Below are 18,537 nucleotides of genomic sequence, written 5' to 3' on the forward strand. Positions count from 1 at the left end.
ATATCTCTGCAGCTCAAGGATTTCATGATTTTTCCAGAGCATTGATTGACACTGAATAAATTCATGTTTAGTGAACTGTATCTAACCACAGGTGAGATCCCTTGAGTGCATGTAATATTTGTCTCAAAATAATTATTTTTAAGTAAGGCATTACATGGACAGTTATTTCAGATGTTCTATTTCATATAGGAGTTCATATGCAGGTGTGTTAGATGGTTAGCATCTATAATTAAACATACTTCAATCTAGGGATCAGCATTCAATGTTGGCACTGTATTTTCCTCTTGAGTTATCTGTGAAAAAACCGAACTCGGATGATTTGGATGTCTATTACCACAATCTCACAGAGAAGACCCTTAGCTAAGCCAAAGAATCAAAACCAAAACTGTACAAGTGTTTTTTGCATGTTGCAGGGGTTCACTAATCCTACAGGTTTCAAGGTTTCAGGAGGTTTTTTTGAAAAACCAATTCAGAATTTCCTTTTTCTTTAAGACAGACAAATTTTTACGATTTTATCCACTTAAGTGGCCTGGTCAATTATCCTTCCTTCCATAGCTGTAATAATATACTGTAGTATTCCCTAAAGCACGTTTTGCTATGCGTGCCTGGGTATACTAGTCAGTGCTAATTTGCTATAATCCTGTTGCCCTGACTTTCCCAAACCACATCACTACAAATGTAGGCAGTTTGGTCCAAAGTGTGGACTCTGCAACAGCCTGACAGCCCTAAATATCACAGACCATTGGTGCATTACCAGTGACAGCAAACTCTCCACACATTCTCACAGTACAGATAAGACACAAGCAGCCAAGCAATCAGAAAGGCTCAAACACTTACCAAATAATGAACTTTGAACAACTCGGTAAAGGAAACAAACATGCACATAAAAAAGGTCAATTTCTGGGATGAGAATGTAGCTGAATACCCCAGCCAAAGATAATTGTATTTCACAAAACTGCAAACCTCACATGAGAGTTTATAGTGGAAAAACACTGACAAGCCATTGTCTGCGGCACTGTATTCACAAGGCTGCGATTATAGCTTTACCATAATGAGTGTAACTCTGTGGTCAGAAAGACTGCAAGAATGATATGATATTTTCCATGGAATATTTCTTCCTTCTTGGATGTTTGGCTTGAAATCTGGATTTTATGTTGCAGTGTTGTTGGCATTATCTCACACTTTCACGTTTGAGGCTGATCTAGATAAGTACTTTAACTTCGCTTTTTCTTTTAGGTGTACAAATAAAATTTACTTCATCTTTTCCAAGCTTGAGTAATTGCACCCAACAGTAGACACTTTCTATCACTTGATGTTTATAATCTTCCCTTTGCACTCACAGTGGTATTCCTTTGGGTATCATCAGCCACAAAAAAAATGGAGACAGCTTTTTTCTCCTTTCTCAAATTAGGTTACTTCTGTTATTAGGCAAGATCCCTAAGGTCTCACTGAGCTGTTCCTCTCCAGGCAGGCTTGGCAAGACATACCCTAACCCACGCTGCCTGATGACAAGCACCATGAGATACCAGTCTCACCACCCACTCGGGGCTCCTCTAGCACATGTTTGTGGAAGGTTCCTGGCTCATCTGCACTGGAGGAGCAGCAAAAAACCCTCAGAGGAGACAAAAGATCTGGCTTCATAATCAAACAAGCATGAAATACAGTACTTGTGTATCTCTAAGTGTGGGAAGAGCTTAGGAAAGGGAAGAAAAACAACATCTGAACTGTTAAAAGTGTTACTTCTGATAGATGTAAAAGATGGGTTGGTAATCATTACCGGAGATTGCAGAGTAGTGGGTGGTCCTCCTTAGTGGATGTACCAACTCTAATGAGCTCTGATGATGAGGAAAAGGTCAGAATCTCGATAGGAAAGTGCTGGAACAAGAGCATTGCTTTGAGGGCCCAAGCCTGTTCACCACTTTTTCTCAGTTGTACTTGTGTAAGCAACACTCCTGATGTTAATGTGATTATCTAAAGGCAGAAGGAGTACTCATACAAATAAGGGCTGGGATCCATGCCTAGTAATCTGTCTAATCTGGCACTCTTTTTCCTTCAGCTGCACTAGATGTTTTCCAGCAGATGACTCTTAAATAATATTTCCAAAATACACTGATATCCTGGGGGAAATTCTAACACAGCTTATGAAATCTTTCCTGAGACATGACTATTCATCAAGTTCTATGCAGACAAAGCAGAAGGATCTCAAGGGAAAGTGTAACATCAGGAGGGCTATAGTTCAGTCTAAGAATCCCTATCTAAGCACTGATATTATGTGGACTGTCCTAAAAGTGTATTTTTGTTTCCTTAATAGGGTACAAAGCAGTGTTAGTGACCTATGGTTCAGGTTTCACTGAAGTAAGAGAACCCTGAGGTATCATCTTCAAAAATTAAAATACAAACTCCTACCTATGATTGCATTTATCCTTATGTACCTGTGGACACAAAACGAGAGCCCTGAAAAGAACATAAAGGATGTCCTAGTGGGTTAGACCAACATCCAGCTAGTCCCAGTATCCTTTCTTTAATAACAAGAGATACTATTTAAAGAGAACAAGCCAGGCATATACATTTCCTTTATTCCCCTCCAGCACTCACAACCACTGTATTAGGGATGCTAGGGAGCATGTCTCTACTAAATTATTTTTGCATCTATCTATGAATATGCAGTCCATTTAACTGTTTAGTCTCCACTGTGCTGGCCCATTTGCTTCCAAAACCTCTGCCAGTAGTAAATTTCAAAAGTTTGCTACATCTGCTACATAAAAATAGTATATTCCCTTTTATCTTTTCTAAACTAATTTCCTTCTGGTTTCAATGACTGCCCCTACTTCTAGTTCTGCAGGACTTGGAAAACGTCAATCTTTATTCACTCTACCCACTACCTTGATTTTATAAATCTTGATTACATCTGTTCTCTCCAAACTGAGGCTTCACACTCACTTCAGTGGGTAGCTTCATTTCCTTGTATTTGATCCCTGAGAGTATGGGATGTGGTTTTGAATGAGACTGTCCCTCCACCTTTCGCTCCCTTCTTCAATACATAAGCAAGGATCAGCTCTAAGATTGCAGTTTTGCAGAAAAAAAAATGTCAGTGGTGAGCTAAATTTTCTGATGATTTATCATCATGGCTCAGCACAGAGTTCACTGAATGCCAAGCATGGTTCGAGGAAGGAGAATGGGGAATTCAGCAATTGAAATAGGTTATTTCAAAACCACATCCTGAGCCACTCTCTGTGCACACCATAAAAGCTAGGATCTCAGAGACCCCCTCCTTCTGGGAAGGATGCCATATCTTACTTTCCCTTCTGTTTGGTGTGAGAATGATCTGAAGGATGCTTATGATGTGGATACTCCTGTCCACAAGCTTGCCCATAGTGGACCTGAACAAGGTTCAACCAGCTCATGCTCCTGTCTATGGCCATGGGCAGGAAAGAAAGAGTTAGAACAGTGGGCATGAACTGATGTGGAGGAAAGACTAAGGACAGGGCATGTATATATGAACTTCCATTCTAAAGCTTCCCTAGCTTCAAACTGTTTTCAGACCAGGAAGCTTTGAGGCACATACAGGTTATAGGTAATCCTTGGTAAATTTGGAGAGGGCAAGCGACCCTCTGTCCTTCAGTGAGCTGTTGTCTGAAAAATTTGTTTCTCAGTATGTGTGGGTGAAAACACACCCCTCTGTACAAATACATAGTGGTGAGAGGTATCAGAGATTTGCTGCCTATCACAGGACAACAAATATTAGGGAAAGGGTCTGAAAATATACACACACAAAAATCCCTCCTTTGACCCAAGAAACTTTCATCCTCATGAGTTATTTTCAATCAGCTGAAAACACCAAGCAATGACTAACAAGGCACTTCAAATAACTTTGAAATCCCTTAGAGTTTCACTCTGACTTCATGAACTACTTTAAAATCCGTATGCTTAGTATAAAGATGGAAAAATTGGGATATATCAGAAGCAGAGATAGTGGTCCTAATCTGGATTTAGTTAGACCAAGGATTCCTGAGATACTGAAGAGAAAAATCTCCATTTCCTCAGATGAAATCTATCAGCCTTTAAGAACTCAGCTATGAAAACCCAATCACTACACTGAGCAGAACCCAAGGCAGTTTAATCATTCATTCTTACCACACCTACGGCCCTTTGATTATGCCTGGTGAGCAGAAACAATCTAACATCTGCTCCCTCAAATCCCTGTGTATCACAGCCCCATTCTTGTACTTTGTTTCTATTGACCTCTCCACCTTTACATGTAGCTAGAACCTAACTTCTCACACTAATACTGTGGACATTGTAAGCTTTCAAGACCCACAGGAAGGTCTCTGTGGGCATGTACCTTATTTCAGTGTTTGCTGGACTCAGCATCTGGGATGATTCCTGAGATACCACTGACCAACCATAATTATTAGTTGCATTTCCCCAAATTTACAAAGAATTTCAGTTGGTGCCATACCCAATGGTTTCTTGCTGGCAAAATTTCATGACAAGTCAAAGAAAATGCACAGCTTCAGGTTATCTCACTTATTTTTGCTGATGCCTACAGAGACTCTCCCCAGCCTCCCACCCAGTCACGCAATCCCATCTCTTTCTTTGTGTTCTGATGCTTTGTAAACACTCCTGACTTAACTAATTAAAACAAATGACTAATTGAATGAATTCAGCACAAAGTGATACATTTTTCTGCCTGGTTATGTTTCTGCTGGGCTGCTGAGTTGACTCAGTCATTGAGGACTAGGAGAGACAGAGTAAAACTCATCAACTGCTTCACAAAATAACAGACTGGAGCAAAAAACTGGAAATGAAGAGGTCCTTCTGGCATCAGTGACCTGTTGAACTTGACCACCATGTCCTGTGAAATCACTGCCCAAGAACCCATGTCTTTCTTTCTCCTCTGCAGGCTTTAGTCCATGTTCATATATGTTTAGTTCATAGAAAAGGCCTTAAATATGTGTGTCTGCCTATCAGATTACTTCACAGTTATTATTAAAAGCAGTGTCTCTGCCTTTTACAATTTGATTGATGATTCCAGATCTAAGCTTTCATACTAAATTTTAAAGGAAGTGACACTTCAGAACTGCAGTGTAATAACCCACAAAGTCAGCACAGAAGGCTGTAGATCAATGTGTAAATCAACTGCCCCAGCTTTTCAAAACAATCTTCTGTTACTCTTACACCACTGTCCTTCTCACTGCTTATCTACATACATGTGTATATAAAAGCTTACAGAATTTATCTGTGATAGTCACTTTTTTGTACTGGAACTTAACAACTGACTTCTCCATTAACTACAGATTATTAAATCTGAAGCCTCTGAACATGCATTTCAGAAACAGTATTCTGTCCCCTCTTCCATAATCCCACCCAATGAGAGCAACTTTTGCACAAAAATATTCCAGAACTACTCCTGTCTCAGGGTGCTTAGCTGCTTTTTTCTCCCCATCTCAGCACCTTTTCTTCTGTCTATGGGATTTCAGAGGCACTCTTCCATTCCACAGATCCCTTCATTATGTTCTGGGATAGCAATTTGGGTTACATCTTACTTGAATCTTACAACTATGAGTACCCTTTAGTATTAATACAGGAAAACCAACAAAAAGCACAAGCAGATTACTGCAGAGAGGGGTCTTTTATGTGCTTCATCCCACCAACACCTTCTCTAACAACAGGTAGCCTCAGCAAAAATGTTCCAGGAGAGGGAGATGGGCTATGCTATACAAGCCCCTTAGAGGTTTCTTGTTTTAGACAAGACATAAGCAAAGTAAGACACAAGCTCAGACTTTCTCACGGAAGAATGCCTGCATTCAGGTGAGAATGTAGCTGGGGATAACACAAGGTCACACAATCAATACAGGTGAAACTTTCTAGGGACAGAGCTGTACAACACTTTTAAGTCTTTTTCTCTTCAGGTCACATTTTCCTGAAGATGGAAAAATATATCCCTGAAACTAAGGCAATTTGCTTGCCAGATTTCAAAGTTTGTTTTTCCAAAACAAAGAGATGCAAGGGGCTGTTCAGTGAAATGGTTATGTTTATAATGGACAAAAACGTGTATTTTTGCCTAAATTCATCCTTGTAGTTGGCTCAGTTGTTGTAGATGGAACTTTCCAAAACCAAAGCAAACAAATCATAATACAAAACAATATAACTGAAACAAACTAAAATAAAACAGCTGGAAGCAAACACCCAACAGGGGAAATTTTAGTTCAGATTGGCAGTAAAAAGCAAGTGAAAACTATACTAGAAAGCACACAGCAACAGTAACACTGGCTATGCTGCTAGCTCTGTTAGAGCTCACTGTAAGGACCGAGGTGTTTGATTTGTCATGCTACCAAAAAACTAATTAATTCTCCTCCTATTCAAAACCTCTCATCTGTGCTGTAAAATACAGCAACCATTTAACATCAGACAATAGTTAACTAAAACCTTAGGGAAAACAGAACAAAATACCTTCTGTAATTGAAAATTGAAGGGAGCTTAACAAGCAGCATATAATTATGTGAATTCAAATTTTACCCAGACTTCAGGGTTACCCAGTCTGCTTAAGTGATGAGTATCATTGAATCAGTAACTACAACTGCTCATTACCCTAGAGGTGCCAAGATACTGTTTTTGTTGCACTTTGGAACCCCCTCAAATAGAGTTGCATGGTTCTGTTCCATTTAATTCCCTGTTTATTTTACTGTGTTTTTCAAGACCCACAAGTCTCATAATACTTCATCAAGAAATCCAAGATTTCTGGATTTCAGCTTATGAATCCACTTTTTGTTTGCATTTTGGAGCCATCCTGCCCTCAAGTGTCCTATGTTTGTTTTCCAAAGTTGCTGTACCTTCAGTCTTCCTTCCCATAGACACTGTGGTGAGATAAGGAGAGCAGTTCTGTTTCCACTGAGCAGACAGACTTGGACAGCTCATATGGAGTGGGTTTGTATCACAGCAGTTAAACACTACCAAAAAAAAAACCAACAAAAAACAAATGCAATGTTAGGAGTGGAAATTAGATACCTTAACCCTAATGAGAAGGCTGATTTGCTTTCCAGTTCGCTCTTTGAAGCGGAAAACTCCCACACCTTTAAGCAAAGAAATCTAAAGGAAACACAGGATTTTGGCAGAGATTTCCAAATGACCCCTGAAGAAGGCAGGTATCCAAGTCCTATCACATGGCATTGTGAGTCTCTCCCTGTTGTGGCCATGTTTATGCTCAGTCTGTTTGTGGGAACAAGGGAAGTGTGGGGAATGTCGCACACAGACACCCCTGTATCACCCCTGAAGGACACGTCCTGTGCTGGTTAAGAATCACTCACTTGAGAAAAAGCTAAAGAAACACTGCGGGGGGGACAAAATATGGACAAAAATAGCTTGTGGTGGAATAGGTCCAGCAAACAGGGCTAGCAGACAAGAAGCCGAGGTGTTAAAATAACCACATCAAGCAGTTTCATAAATTAGCTACGTGTTTAGTATCAGAGTGTTGGGGCTTGCGTCCGATGTTATCCCTGGCAAACACATCCGAGCTTTCAGCCTACGTGCCTGCTCGCCTGGCTTCATGCAGCTGCCCTCAGACTTTCAAAAAATACAAGCAAGGAGAGAGGGGAACCTGCTTTTGAGAGGGGCAGGGGGCAGAAGTGTGCCTGGCACAGCAGTAAGTGCCCATCGCTGTGTCCCAGGGTGAATGTGGGGGCTGCAGGCACCAGACCCTCACCCTGCTCTTGTCTCCGTGGGATGGGCACGCTTTACGGACGAGTGGATCTGCAGATGGGCCTCCTTCATTCGTGAGTTCTTGCATCCCAAACATGGCAATGCAAGGGGGGTTGGCCTTAAAAGAGTAAAATATCCACGGACCTTTCCAGAGCCTGAAGGGCTGGATAAGGAGTCTCAAGCAGGAGATGCCCACCCTGGAGCAGGGCACTCACAGAGGAGCCCCAACAACAGTGTGTTGCCCTGCACCAGCACAGCCACGACTCACAGAATCACGGAACTGCTGGGGGTGGAGGGGACCCGTGCAGATCACCTAGTCCATTATTAGCACCATGCTAATAATGCTCCAACTGAGCTGAATCTTGGTGCGGTTTAGTCCATGATCATTGCTCCTGTGCACCACCAGAAAGTCTGGCACCACCGTCTCAACACCCGGCCCTGATTTATTTGCATGAATGAGATCCTTTCTCATTCTTCTCTAGACAAAATAGACCCAAGTCCTACACTCTCTGCTTATAAAAGGGATCCTCCAGACCCCTAGCCACCTTTGTGGCCTCCGCCGGACTCTCTCCGGTAGTTCCATGTCTCTTTTACTGCTAGCCCAGAACTGGACACAGCATTCCGGATGTCGCCTCCCTAGGGCCGAATAGGGAGGGGAGGGGGGAATCATCCGCCCCCCGACGCACCCCTGGAAACCATCGCCCTCCTGGCCGCAAGGGCGCTGCCGGCTCATTGTCACCCGCTCGTCCCCTGCGGCCCGGCTCCGCCAGCGGCGCTGCGGGCAGGCCGGGCCGGGCCGCGCCGCCGCCATGACGGCGACAGGCGCCCTCCTTCCGCCGCCGCGGGGCTGAGCCCGGGGGGCGGCTCGGCCGGGCCCGCGCCCCACGGAGCCCGGCGGGCGCGGGAGGCGGGGCCGGGCCGGGGCAGGTCAGAGGGCGGCGCGGCGGGACGAGGTACGGCGGGGCCGAGCTGCGGCGGGGGCGGCGGGGGGAGAGCGGGGCCGCCCCCGCAGGCGCCTGCCCTCGGCCGGGGGCTGCGCCGCGGCATTGGGAAGCGAGATGCGGGCTCGGGAGGGAGTCGGCCACGAAGGCCGGCCACATCAAAGGCCTAGGGATCCCTGGCCCCCGCATCCCTGGCCCCCGCCTCTGCAAACCTCGTTCTGCAGGGTGCCATGGCCCCCTAAACCCACCTTTTGTCCTGAGGGGTTACGACCTGGGGAGGACTGGGCTCGCTGCGAGTTGCTTACTTTTAATTATAAAGGCTTGACATGAAATGCTGAGTAAGCACTCTTCGCTACCACACTTTAACACTGTGGTCAAGTACGCACACGCTGAGGTATAATAATGATGCTTAATTAAGTGTACGCTTAATTTGGGAGGAGGAGAAAGGTGTGTCCTTTCTCCCGATGGGAGAGAAGCCGTGGTGCTGCAGGGGCTCCCAGGCTGCAGAACACTGCCATTCATGCATTCATTACACAGCACTGCCAGGGAAGTCGGGACCAGCATCACAACAGAACCTTAAATGTTTCCTCTGGAACAGAAGCCTAACTCCAGACAATGCATCAAAATGTAAAGGTGAAATAAAAGGGGCATAGCTACAGGATAAAGTATCCTGTATGTATAGCTTTCCAAAACAGCCTAAGTTTCTGTCTGGAAACTTTGAGTAGATTCTCAAAATTTTTGCCTGGTGCAGGATTTCTTACATGCTGCTTAAAATACTCCAGGTACAGTGTGGTTGAAAGGAGATGAAAAGACTGAGCTGAGCACTCAGAAGACTTGTACATATCCATAGTGTGCACTCAGTTCAGCCATATGGCATGGATGCAACAAAACCTGCTTTGGATGGTGTCAAGCTTTCTTATTGCATACATGTATTTGTGACTGAGAAAAATGTATGCTACCTATATCCCCTAGTGGGAATATGGTGTACCCAGATACTGGGGCATAAGGAAGGGCAGCATTTAGTGAAAGGATGGTACAGTAGCCAAGAGGCACACCTTCACCTGCTGAATGTTTTGACACAGTAGTCAAACAGAACTTAGGAGAATGTAATGTTATTTAGAACCCTGTAAGTAATGATTTGTTTTTTACCAGGAGGAATGAATTTGTTTGCCTTCAGTTGCAATATGTTTGTTTTTTTTCCAGAGCTGGGATCATGGCTGTTGACTGGATTGGTTTTGCATATGCTTCATTGCTGGTGTTTGGAGGTGTTGTAGCATACACTCGTAAAGGTTAGTACTGGGATAGAAGGATTTGGAATCAAGTATTTGATTTCTTCTGTGCAGTTTGAGACATGAAAACTTTGCTGTAATTAACACTGCTGCATTTGATATCCATCATGTGCTGCTGTAAATGCACTGAGTCTCATGAGATGTTCTTGGGCCAGCTTAAGCATTTTAAGTGAGTTTGTTTTCAGGGCAAAGCGTGGGGGTTGTTATGTTGTCTTTGACCTTAAATGCGTTTTGGGCTTTCTCATCTCCTTTTAATCATTCCTATGTTTAGCACAGTATGTCCTTGATTAAAGCTTATTATCTACAGAGAAATCCAAGCTTGATTCTGACATTTCCAGATGCACGGTGGGAAAAAACCCTTTACTTGTATGCTCTAAGTTGGTGGTTAATTCTCTGGTAATGTTAGAATTGTGCCTTTTCACATTAAGATAACGAGTCAGGTAGTAGGTGGCGGTGTGCCACAAGGCTCCGGTGTTCCCGGGATTTTTGCAGTCCCGGGGTGGCAGCGCCTGGCCCAGCCCCGCGCCCGGCAGAGGTCGCAGCCGTACCGAGGACGAGCAGGCGGGAGCTGCAGGCGGCTCTCCGCAGAGCCCAAGCGGCGCATCGGGCTCCGACCCTGCTCCCTTGGTTTAGGGTCACCGTCTCCCTTCCCGCTGTCCACATGCTTTGCTCTCGGAGACACGGCTTCACATCTGAATTTCTGAAATTTCTGAAGCTCTTGTGTTTTTTTGTTTGCAGCCAGCTGCACTCACTGACTATCCCATTCACCTGTCCTCCTCATTCTTTAATACTTGGTCAATCCTCATGGCAAATCTAGATTATTTTTTATTGGTTATGATTTACATTTTCTTGCAAAGTCTTGATTTAAAAATACCCAAAATAAAAGGATTGGGAGCTAAATGACATCGGGGGTCTGGGTTCTTTATTTATAAACATCTGTGGATCAGCTTAATTCAAAGAATGTCTGCTGTGCAGATTCTACACTTTTATCATATGGAACCAAGACAAATGTCTGTTCAGAAATCTAAATATATTAGGGATATATCTGGGTTTATGAACCAGTTTTTTAATAGCACAAGTGCCAGAAGATGCCAAGTTACTTTTAGAACTTGTTTTCATCCCCATTGCCATTTATTTATTTTTTCATTCTTTATTCATTAAGTGTGATGTTGGTGATGGCATTCCATTCTCCAGGACGGATATCAGACTGAAAGGCCTGACACTATTACCACACATGTTTTCCAATTTATATATATTGACACATTTCTACCATTCTACCATTTTTGGAGACTCCCAAGTGCTGTAAGATATAGTTAAAATGAACAGACAGTTCAAAGAAATTACAAAAATCTTTCTTAAGTATGATAGAGAAAATAGCCAAATTTAGGATTGTATTTTTCCCCAAGTTGCAAGTGTTAGTGGAACCTGATCATCTCCCTCTAACTTAGTTGATTTTGCTCCTAATGCCACACATTAGAATGACCCAGTTATAGAAATATTACCTCTCTATTCACACTGGGTGAGGTAGGCTGGAATGTGGCAAAATCAGTTATATTTTTAATACATTTGGATAATACTGTGTAGAGAGACAACTGCCTTATAGAGGTTGAGCTTCAAGACATTGTATTGAGAAATAACACGTGAATGATTTCTTGCAGGTAGTAAAATCTCTTTAGCTGCTGGACTCACCTTTGGCTCAGTGGCTGGTTATGGAGCTTACTGTGTAACATGTGATCCGAGAAATGTGAAGATATCATTGTGTAAGTGTTTCACTACAGTAAACAAACAAACAAAAAAGCAGCATCCTGAAGCATTTTACTGCATGTAAAATTCTCTTTTTAGTAAATTTTGGGTATTGCTTTGGTTTAATTGTTGGGTTTTAAATAGAGTTCAACACTTCAGCTTAGCTTCAGCAGCCATTTACAAGGTAAGGCAGATCATTGACATAAAACCAGCAGGTGTGGTTTAGCACCTGGCAGCACCTCCTTTTATGAGATGGTTGCCTAACATTGCCTAATATTGTGAAATCCAGCTGAGAAACAGGAGGTAGTACTGCAATAAAATCATTAGCGTTACAGATTAGAATTTTGCAATTTGAGCAGTAAAGTGCTGCATAATGTAATGTATCCTCACCTTCCAGTGAATGGTACAGTTTGACCTAGTGTTGACTTAGTGTTTTTCCTTTGCTGCTAAGAAAGACAGGATACAAACTATGCAATAATTGTCATGGTAGCTAGTTTTCTGTGAAACCCTCATGGAGGCAAAAAATGACAATGTAAGGGGGACATCAACCTCGCACAATGGATTTTCAGTAAGAGCTTTTGGGAGTTTGTCTCAGTCATGGTTTCAGGAAAAGTGGTTTAGGCTGTGGTCTCACATGCAGAAATGCATTTAAAATACGTTTAATCCAGTTTGTGGGAGTACACAATTGTTTTTTCTCAACTTAGAATTCATGGTATATTGTTAATTCTGGCTTTATGCTTGCACCAATCACAGTTATAAAAACTTCCATTTAAAAAAAATGTTGAACAGCATTGACAGCAAAGTGTTCCCAGCAAGTTCTTCAGTAAAGGTGGTAATTGTGGACCTGATCTGCTCCTAGATGGCCTTAAATTGGATTTCCAGTTTAGCCACCATGATCTTGTTCAGATTATGTTATCCCACTGTTTTAAAAAAACCCAAAACTCTTTTAGGAATGAAGACATTCCTAAATGTCTTAAGTATATGTAAATTTATAATCATTAATGTGAGATGATTTTAAGTAACGTATGGTATTAGGGTCAATTAAGTCACTAAATTAGATACAGTATTTATGGAAAAGAAGACTCATAACAACTTAATCTATGTTGCCTGTTTCCCAATTCCCAAGTTTTTAAGGGATTAATATAAAATTTTCCATTACTGTCCTTTTGAATGTCTGATACCTAAAACAGTCAGTGTTTTACATTTCATGTAGTTGTAGGCATGTGAGGACTTTCTCAAGTGGAGAAATGTATATTACTTATTTAGCAGAAGTTACAGCCATGAGATGAGATGCAGTTCACTACACCTGCCTTGGAAAGTTCTTCTTACATAAAGTTAAAGGAACAAAAAGTTTTTAAAACAGTCTTAGTTTAGAATGTTTACAAAGAAATGTTTTAATTGCTTTTTATTATAAATGGGTATTGTTTTTGTGGAAAACTAGAATGTTTTCACTTACGCCCTACGTGCCAAAATGTGAAAAGCAGCTAGAGCACAAAAGAAAGATCAAAATTAAGTGCATGGAAGAAAGTGACTTAGAAACTGGACTTAAAAACTACTACAGTAAATTATAATGTAAAATAAAGCAAACACCCAAACCTTTAAAAGGTTAGGAAATCTAAAAACAACATATCCATCCAAACCATAATTATTGACAGTATTTGTCACCCATGCAAGACTCTCCTACAGTAACTTAGATAATATTTTATTACAAGACTTTGATAGTAAGGTTGCTGTAACTTGTCCTACATACAAAGAGTATGTAGCCTATGGGTACCCCAGGCAAATTCTCTTAGTTGTTCTATAAATTATTATTTCAGGAATTTTCCTGCTTTACCTGAAATAAGCTCTGTGCTTTCTTGGATACATAAATGCGTTTTTATGTGTTTGAAGTAGACGTAGAAATTCAAATCTCAGTATTCAAGAGTTAGTAGCATTCACAATGCAAGTTGTTTCTGATCTGAATATGACTCACTGGATTGAATTTGTCTTGATTTATTGAATTTCTTTGGTTTAAGATGAAAGAGTAAATGTATAGCACTTTCTAAAATCTGTTCTAAAAGTTGAATGTGTTAAAAAGTCTCTGGACTTTTTAAAAGCCAGATAGTAGCAAATGGAAAAAAAAAAAACCAAACAACCAAAACTTACATAGTGAATATGCTTTGTAGCTTGTAATAAACTGAAAATATACTCAGGACTCTGGCAAGACACATTCTGTGGAATAGTTCACTCTTGAGACATTCCTGAGAGGATCAAGGCTATGTAACTAGAAAATAAGAGCAATGGATAATGGAGCATAATATTTTTTTTGCAAGGCATTTTTAATGAGTGCATGTAGTTGGTAGAGTTCTTTAAGATACTTGTAACTGCCAGGGCGTGTTTGTAATGCTGAAGTGAGTTTAAAACTAATTTTTGACACCTATGAACACAGGACTGGCCCCAGGACTAGACAGTGGAATTTGAAGAGAATTAGCCAGATGGTTTAACTGCTCCATAAAAAGGGAACAGTTCTGTGTAACTGCTATTACTTTGGCTGTGAGAGTTACAAAGCCCAGCTGCTCATGAGAAGTCCTGCCTCTCTGCCCACTTCTAGGAAGCATTTCAAGTGACAGTTCTTTAATTAAGGTAGCTATCTTTTTCATTTTATGTGTTCTCCTCATTTATGTAGCAATCTACAGCCATAGTTCAAAGTGAAAGCCCTGTGCCTGATGAGTTCATTGCCACCTCCATTTTCAGATGACTACTCCCAAGAAAAAAATGAAGTTTCTTTCATGATGTTTGTTCTCTGCTGCTTGTGCTGCATTTATTGCCCCATTGGGCTGCCCACCTCTTGTCAGAGGCAAGGATGGTTCCCTTGTAGCAAAGGCTCCAAAGGAATTGAAGTCATTGTAGTCACGAAGAATGAGATGTTGATAGCCATATTCTGTAGCAAAAACCGGTGGCAAACTTTCCAATATAGTTTTTAAGGCTCAGCAAATAAAAATCTAATATTCTAAAAATAGAACAGAAAATAAATTGAGCTCTAGCTCCTTGAATAGTTAGAAAACAGCTGCAATGAATCTAGGCTGATGAGATTTATGAGACACTGTTCCTGTAATTCAGTATACATGTTGCTGCTATGACCAAGATTCTTTCTACTTTGCTGGTATCCCCATCAATTTAGATATGGGTGAGTAGAATTGACTGATCTTACCTAGTCTTCATGGCATAGGATTTATCATTCTGCTGCACATGAAAACTTTATTTGCAGCTAAAAGAAATCGTAATGGTGTATTTTGGAAAAGCAAGAATGTTTTTATACTCTTATTTCTGATCTAATGTTTTACCAAATTGCAGTTCATAAGAAAACAGCAATGACCTTTGATAACTCTGTGTGTTCCTGAGTGGTCCACTGAGAAAAGTGAGAATATAAATATACTGGATTGTCTTTTACAGTTTCATCTTTTCTTTTGACCATTATAATGGGAATGAGGTTCAAGAGGTCCAAGAAATTAATGCCAGCTGGACTAGTAGCATTCCTGAGGTAACTACATATTATGGATCTTAATGTGAAGATTTCACTGGTTTTCAAATAGTTGCCATTTCACACCCAATTCAAGGCAGTATTGGTGGAAGTCACTGTCATTCAGCAACTATACACCTTAAGTGAAATTAGTTTGGAAGTCACAGTCCTGTTTCCAGTGAACAGCTTTTTCATCCTACTAGCCAGATACAGGTGATGAGAAGTGACTTTCTCAGCACAGGAGAGGTCAGCAATTAAATATTAATGCATATTGATAAGGCCTTTGAACCTAGATAAGCCTTAGTGTTTTCAAACACATACACATAAAATTAGTCTAATTTCATACAACACAGTCACCTTAAAAAAAAAAAAAGGCTAACACTTTGGTTTAGAAGTGCTGCATTCAAAACTACTGGAAGCACAGTACTGTTGAAAACCAGGACATTTTTGACCTGACCTAAGAACTTTGATCAGTATTAATGCAATTAATATTAATTAATTTAATTAGTATTAATTAAATTAAAAAAAAAAAATCTGGCTGTTCCAGGCTACTTTATTGCTCGTGTTCAGCATTCTGGAAAAAATAATTTTCTGAACTTACTCATTTGGAATTAAATAACAGAGTAAGTTCAAAACATTTTCCCAATGAGTCTGTAATAAAAAACATTTTCTATGTGTAAATCAGAATCCCCACCTTCTGTAGGAATAATAACTGTTGTTTCATTGTTACCAGATTTAATATACCACTATTCTGTTTTACTTCAGTTACATACAGGGAGGAAAAGAAGCAAATATGTCAAGATGCAAAATTTAAGAATCAGGATTTACACTGGAAAATGTTGTTGTCCATTGTGGATTGCTTTTCCAGCCTAGGTGGGCTTTGTTTTGCAAGACACTGAAACTGTAGATTTAGATACCTGAAAAGACAGCTTAATAGAGACTCTAGTGTCAGTTATTTATGATTGCACTGTTATTTAATTATGACTTTCACTGATTTTATTAATGACAGACATATTTATGTTTTCTTGTTTTGGGTTTTTTTTTCAGCCTTTTGATGATTTTGAGGCTTGTTTTTATGCTGCTGTAGGAGAATTTGGAACCGAATATGACTGCCATGCCCACCAAACAGACATGCTCTCCATACTTGAAAGACAAGTTTGAACACAAATCTTATACTGCATTTATATAATCTGTAAAAAAATCTGTACCTGTTATTTGATTATTGACATGTGCTGATATTTTGAAAGCTTTTTTTAAAAATTAGAGCAAGTGTTTTGTTGGTATATTTTTATCTACTTTCATTTAAGCAGTCTATTAATTCATGGGATCTTTCTTTGGTAGTTTGATCTCTTTTAGGGGTGCAGAGCACCCTAAGAAATTGAATTACTCTTGCACTGTATTTCTGAAATAATATCTATAAATATATGTTTATGCTAAAAAGGTATCTTGTATTGAAGTATAATTTTGTAGTTTCTGAGATTAAATAATCAGTTCTAAATCAAGAAAGTCCTTGGCCTGTATTGTGTTGCACTAGAAAACCAACTTCCTTTCCAACACACATTCTTGTTCCCCTGGTTCTCAATATAAAAAATCAGTGTTCAAATAAAATGTTAAATGTTCAGTGCTTGTCAGTTTTTTAAGCAAACGAGTGAGACATTTTGTCAATGGAAGAGTTTGGTGCTTTGTACTCAGTAGTGGTTTAACACATGTACCATACTGTAAATTGGCAGTAATGAACTTCATGGCTGAAGTTCATCATGCTGTGGAACAGAGAGGTTCCAAGCTGTTAGTACTCTGGAACAGGTTTGCCATTCCAGTGTCACAGGGATTATCTTGCTGAAGTCCCCCCCATAAACAGAAGAGGCTGTTCAGACATAAACTGTTCAGGGATTGAAGGTGCTTTCATTTGTGTACAAAATAAATACTCCCAGGATCTCAAAGCTTGGCTAAGACTGTCTTCTGGTGTACAGGGAATATAAGCAAAATTATTAGGAAGCAGTAGGGGTGAAGACAAGCAGAATGGGTATGTTTGAAGACAAACAGCAATGTTGCTGCTTTTCATTTTTTTTCTTACAAAGGTTGCTTATGAAGGTTATCATGTGTCATGATACCACCTTTGTGATGGTTCCTAAATCACAGCATTAGTTTGGAAGAGAGGAATAGTGAAATGAGTACTGTGCTGGGCATGGCAAAGCACTGCTTCCAGCTACTGAGGTAATTTTAACGTAAACCTGTTCGGAAGTCAGCAGTGCCCAGGTGACTGGGGCACTTGTGGTTTGTACCTCTGAGGTGCACATGGCTCTTCTTAGGCACTAGTCAGGAAAGGAGGTAACTGCTAGGCAGCAATTCTTCATGTACACTTGCTGACTGCCTAATCAGCTGGAGTCCTACTGAGGAGAAACAACTAAGTGCAAAGAAGGATGGTTTATGGCAGTGTTCTTAAAGGGAACAGTGATGGTTCCCTGTTGGAGTCTGAAACACAAAGTGTGTGCCCTTGTTTCTGATGCTTAGCTTTGAAATCCAAGAGAACACTGAATTTCATACAACATGAAATTTATGAGCATGCTTTTATGGTGTTACATGAAAACAACTGTTAAAGTTAGATAGAAAAGTTTTAAGTGTGAATGTGTCAATTAGAGAGTTTTCTTGAGTCACTGAGTGAAAAAGTTAGTTTAAAGTTTAAGCTAATTTAGAAAGTAGAAGACAAGATGGAGGATTTAGACTGTTGTTTATTTTCCTTCTTTCTTCTTCATGTTCTTCTTCTAGAAGTTTTTGGGTAATAGTAGGTGATTGGCTAGAAAATGCCACAGTGCAGCACACAGGTGATGGGTCATTGGGTTATTAAGAAAAATAATATATGTGTCTCTTGTAAATTGGATAAGAATGAGTATAAAGATAAAAGAACTGCATAGCACAAGGCCATTTTGTACCATCAGAAAGAAATCAGCCAGGTTGCAGTGAATTGAACTTGTGCAGCAAGTCTGGAGAAACCTGCCAGATTTTGTGAAAACATCCTAATAAACACAAGAAACAAGATCCTAACAGGCTTTGGAGTTTTTGTCCTGACCCAGAGAACTGTAATAAGCAGGACTTCCCATGAAAGAGTATCCCCAAGGAGCTCAGCTCAGAGGAGACTGAGAAATTCAGGAGTGAAAAGAAGTGCAGAAGAAGCACAGCAGCAGAATCAAAAGAGAAAAAAAGAAACAAGAATTTGAAGACGTTATAGTTCCCATGAAATTAGGGTAAAGAATCTGACATAATAGTCCATGCTTTAAGCATCTTGAGGTAAAACTCACTCTTACTGAAAAGGTAAGCAGCCAGTGCACTTGGCTTTATAACTGTGGGAAGTGACTGCAGAAGGTAAAAC

The 18,537-nt window shown here is 40.5% G+C and overlaps 1 protein-coding gene and 1 long non-coding RNA gene across 2 annotated transcripts; one reads left to right on the forward strand and one right to left on the reverse strand.

Annotated features, from left to right (window-relative positions):
• Positions 1 to 2,778: 2,778 nt before the first annotated feature.
• LOC147654662 (uncharacterized) lies at positions 2,779 to 8,547 on the reverse strand. The gene is made up of 2 exons (XR_015282823.1): positions 8,385 to 8,547; positions 2,779 to 6,950 (listed from the first exon to the last, which is right to left on the reverse strand). It is a non-coding gene; the product is annotated as an uncharacterized LOC147654662 (long non-coding RNA).
• On the forward strand, positions 8,518 to 16,791 carry TMEM14A (transmembrane protein 14A). The gene is made up of 5 exons (XM_086876039.1): positions 8,518 to 8,651; positions 9,843 to 9,928; positions 11,587 to 11,688; positions 15,104 to 15,191; positions 16,218 to 16,791. Exons 2-5 carry the CDS (start codon positions 9,853 to 9,855, stop codon positions 16,255 to 16,257), a joined length of 306 nt encoding a protein of 101 aa, XP_086732165.1. The 5' UTR covers positions 8,518 to 8,651; positions 9,843 to 9,852; the 3' UTR covers positions 16,258 to 16,791.
• The last annotated feature ends 1,746 nt before the right edge of the window (positions 16,792 to 18,537 follow it).

This window comes from Cyanistes caeruleus, chromosome 2 (assembly GCF_971803275.1).
Source record: "Cyanistes caeruleus chromosome 2, bCyaCae1.hap1.1, whole genome shotgun sequence".
In the NCBI taxonomy this organism is placed as follows: domain Eukaryota; kingdom Metazoa; phylum Chordata; class Aves; order Passeriformes; family Paridae; genus Cyanistes; species Cyanistes caeruleus.

Excerpts from the sequence above, each read along its gene's own strand:
- TMEM14A (XM_086876039.1), top strand. The coding sequence starts at position 9,853 with ATGGCTGTTGACTGGATTGGTTTTGCATATGCTTCATTGCTGGTGTTT. Across the intron at positions 9,929-11,586 it reads TGTAGCATACACTCGTAAAG|GTAGTAAAATCTCTTTAGCT; the intron begins GTTAGTACTGGG and ends GATTTCTTGCAG. Across the intron at positions 15,192-16,217 it reads GGACTAGTAGCATTCCTGAG|CCTTTTGATGATTTTGAGGC; the intron begins GTAACTACATAT and ends TTTTTTTTTCAG.